The following is a 3,649-nucleotide window of genomic DNA, read 5'->3' as shown; positions in this document are numbered from 1 at the left end:
ATAAAATTGTATGCATAAAAATAAGGAACCTTTTTATTAGCATGGCAATAAAATATTAAGCAGCATAAAGATTTTACATTGACTTTTTTTCAGTACCGCATAATGCTTTAAGTTTGTAGTGTCACTATTTTATCCTATCGTGGTAGGGACTGTGCCACGGTAAGTGCCTTCTTATGAACTTTCTCTTGTATTCGGAAATAATGCCAGAAACTTGTAAAGGTCTTCTAATAACTTCTTTCATTTGCGTTTCGGGGTGGTGCGCGTATAATAAATTACGAAAACTATAATTGCTTATTCATGTCTACGTTTAATTTGATCAAATGTAATAAGAATTACCAAAATATAGTTAGATTTAGGTATTAAATTTAGATTATTTTATACCCTCTACAAAGGCGTAAACGCATTCATAGCAAGTGCTACGAAATCTTGTCAAACAGACAAGACGTGTGTCTGACCGATCCTTATGTTAGATTTTGTTAGATAAGTCTGCTAGCTAAATAAGGCAAGGAAGACGTGAAGAGCTTGAAATCGCTTACGGAAACTTGCCGGTTATTATTGGTTTAGTTCTGTGCCACATGTTTTATAGCTCCTACCGAGCACTACCACAAGGCCAAAGAACCAAACAACCTTGGATTTCACCCCGTATTACCTCGATTCCACACAAAGGATCAAGTTACTATACCAACAAATACTAATTGACTCAGTCAGTGTTGAAAATTGGTTTAGCGGGTCCTGCAATTTACAAAAGATTTGTCGACAATGCCCCAAGAACGGTTTGAAAGCGACAAGTCTGCACAGTCATGTTACTGTAATTTAAAAATGTAATTCAGAACACCTATTTTCTTTTTTCAAAGAGGTAATTAATGGTAAAATCTCTTTGTATACAATGAGATTTTACCATTTATAAACTACCTAATCTACACCAATAATTAGCTTAGTGTGTTTTGTATAAGTAGGTATACTTAAATACATATCTAAATATTAACAAACTCTTACAACTTTTTATTTATTGACACAAACACTATAGATATAGCAGATTTTTCGGTAACATCAGTTACCTCGCAAGGCACGATATTCATTCACTTTGCTGACTTCCTAAGCTTTCGACGTTTTATCAACAATAAATCGACTGTTGATGATTTATCATCAAAATTAAGTTTACATCAACTGCGAGCCACATGTACGACCAAGAGTTTATTTCTGGAAAATCTGGAATTAGAATGTTAAATAGCTAATGGGAGTTGAAACCGCAGGTGTAAAGGTAGACCCCACATCAGCGGCCGTCGCCGCGAGCCTCCGCCTCTATTGAAATAGATCGGACAATTTATGTTTCCTCTTCAACATTTCCTGCGGTCACGAACTTTGATTTGTTCTAAACGGAACTTCAAAATTACCTAAGCCTCAAAATACAACCACACAACTGAAACTTGCCTCTATAAGATTTAGAAGCTAACAATGCAATGCAAACTGCAATACAATGCCATGGCCAAACTGAAATGTTGGAACATAAAATTGATGTTTAAAATGTGTAAATATTTTTTGGTGCTTTTACTCTGAACACAATCTAAATTTATAATAATGCTATCAACATTTGTGCGGAGGTCTAGTGCGGTGCGTTCTGTGCCGGCGGTATTCGGTCGGCATCAGAGGCAGCCCCAAGTATTGCTGTCCCGTACGTTTCCTCTGATCCCGCCCAGCCAGTATGACATGCCCTGGCCTAAAAAGCTCAGCTTGCGTCACGTGCTGCGCGTCTACTGGGAGACCATACCTCTGTTTTGTTGTATTGTATTTTCCGGTTTTTTGGTGGTTGTTTTTTCTGCGTGGTCCGTTTTACATAAGGTAATTACTTAAGTGTGAATATATAAAAAAATATATTCATAGTTCTTCATTGTCTAGTGTGTTATTGCGAATATTGGTGTACGATTTTATTCATAAAAACTGTAAAAATGTCGAGTACATTTTTACAGTTTTTATGATTTAATGTCATGTACATATTAGTATGTAACTTATATTTGATTAGGCAGCCAAATTTGAATTTGGATGCATAGGTAGTAACTAGGTAGGTTAGGTACTATTATAAACGACGAGAGATTTCGTCAGTCAAGCAAGACATGAACTACGTACTGTGCCAATAAGTAAAATCGATAAAACTTTTTCCATTTAAAAAATTGACATCATATATAATTAATTATATTGCAGGTGGATGTAGTTTATAAAGGGCATAAAAACGAGAACATATCGCGTACGATGGACTTACGGAACCCCACGATACACCAGTTGCTCATGGTGAACAGCAACAGCAAGACATACGAGCCCTGGCCCGAGATGCAGGACGTGCTGGACAAGATGCAGGAAGCAGAGAGGAAAGCTGCGCTCGAAACTTGCAACAAACCAAAGTAATGAAGTGTTTAGACACCATGGTCGTGAAATTACATGAGGTTCCCTACGTATGATATTTCTTTCTCACTATGTATAATTTTCTCTCTACAGTTGTAAGTAACCTACGGCCTACGTTACTTTAGTGGTATTGTATTGCGAAATTAATACATAACTTTGACATAAACCTTGTACCTACATGTACATGGTGCAGTTGGTCCGGAATATTTTCCATAAACCGATTAGTTACCAACAGGTAATGAACCACTAACGAACGTGTAGAGTCACCGGGATTTTAATGAGGAGCCGTGCGTGACAGGCGGCGGGGTTTTCTGTGAAAATATTATCTATAGCTCGTACTTTTTTTTCATAAGTGGAATTTCAGTAAAGAAGTCCCCTTGCCCTTCGGGTCTATCTGTCTGTATTAACGCGATAAACTCAAAAACTACCGGACGAATTTTTGTACGGTTTACAGTTAACTATTCTGGTTTTACCTGAGTGAAGCTGGGGCGGGCTGCTAGTCTTTGATAATAAGGAAGTACTTTACCTAATAGGAACTTGGTTAAGCCGGCTCAGTTAAACTGTGAACAAAAAGATTCAACCACGAAACAAACCTATTGAAAACTTTTGACTTTGTCTAGTGAATTCGAGTGAAGTATACACGATCTTTATTACCTTTTTTTGTGTAACAATGTGCTTAACAATAAAAAAGAGAGTACAATGAATGTATTCTATAAAAATACAAGATCAATGTATTCATATATGCGCTATATGTAGTAAATGTTATACTTTCATAATGATTTCATATAAACTAGTTTAAATGCAGATTAATGTAACAAACGTCTGATGTTTCTAAATATGTACAACTCCATACTGAATTTCACATCAAACGGGAGTAAAGGAAATGATATGACTTGACGTGAGTTAAATGCACCGGAGTGAGATAAGCCTGCTTAAATACGACTCGCGCAAACTTGTCATGCAATTCTAACTATTTCCCTCAGTACTTATCTGGTGCACAGCCCCGCGACATTCTGCCAACTATCTGGTGCTCTCCAAGTTAAAGATATTACTCTCGTTAAAATATTAAGTTTCTTTCAATCTGCGGAAACTTCGCTCATTGCGCTCGGCTTTTTATAATGATTTACTTTGCAAGTTAGTACGGATTAACTGATAACAAACTGATAAAGAGTTGATAAGTACACGATATATCGATTAAGTTTAGTAATTTCTGGTATTTAATGTTATAGATCATATATACGCCCTTTAGATG

The 3,649-nt window shown here is 36.4% G+C and overlaps 1 protein-coding gene across 1 annotated transcript; it reads left to right on the top strand.

The window, feature by feature from the left end:
* The first annotated feature begins 1,474 nt into the window (after positions 1-1,474).
* On the top strand, positions 1,475-2,450 carry LOC128683542 (uncharacterized). Its single transcript, XM_053769267.2, has 2 exons — positions 1,475-1,839; positions 2,200-2,450. The coding sequence occupies exons 1-2, from the start codon at positions 1,579-1,581 to the stop codon at positions 2,398-2,400; spliced, it is 462 nt and encodes a 153-aa protein (XP_053625242.1). The 5' UTR covers positions 1,475-1,578; the 3' UTR covers positions 2,401-2,450.
* The last annotated feature ends 1,199 nt before the right edge of the window (positions 2,451-3,649 follow it).

Source organism: Plodia interpunctella, chromosome 3 (genome assembly GCF_027563975.2).
Source record: "Plodia interpunctella isolate USDA-ARS_2022_Savannah chromosome 3, ilPloInte3.2, whole genome shotgun sequence".
NCBI lineage: Eukaryota > Metazoa > Arthropoda > Insecta > Lepidoptera > Pyralidae > Plodia > Plodia interpunctella.
The sequence above is the reverse complement of the archived record's forward strand: the minus strand, read 5'-3'. Positions and strand labels throughout refer to the sequence as shown.

Bases quoted from the DNA above. Each gene is read 5' to 3' on its own strand.
- LOC128683542 (XM_053769267.2), top strand. From the start codon at position 1,579: ATGCTATCAACATTTGTGCGGAGGTCTAGTGCGGTGCGTTCTGTGCCG. The intron at 1,840-2,199 runs GTAATTACTTAA...ATTATATTGCAG, and splicing joins CGTGGTCCGTTTTACATAAG to GTGGATGTAGTTTATAAAGG.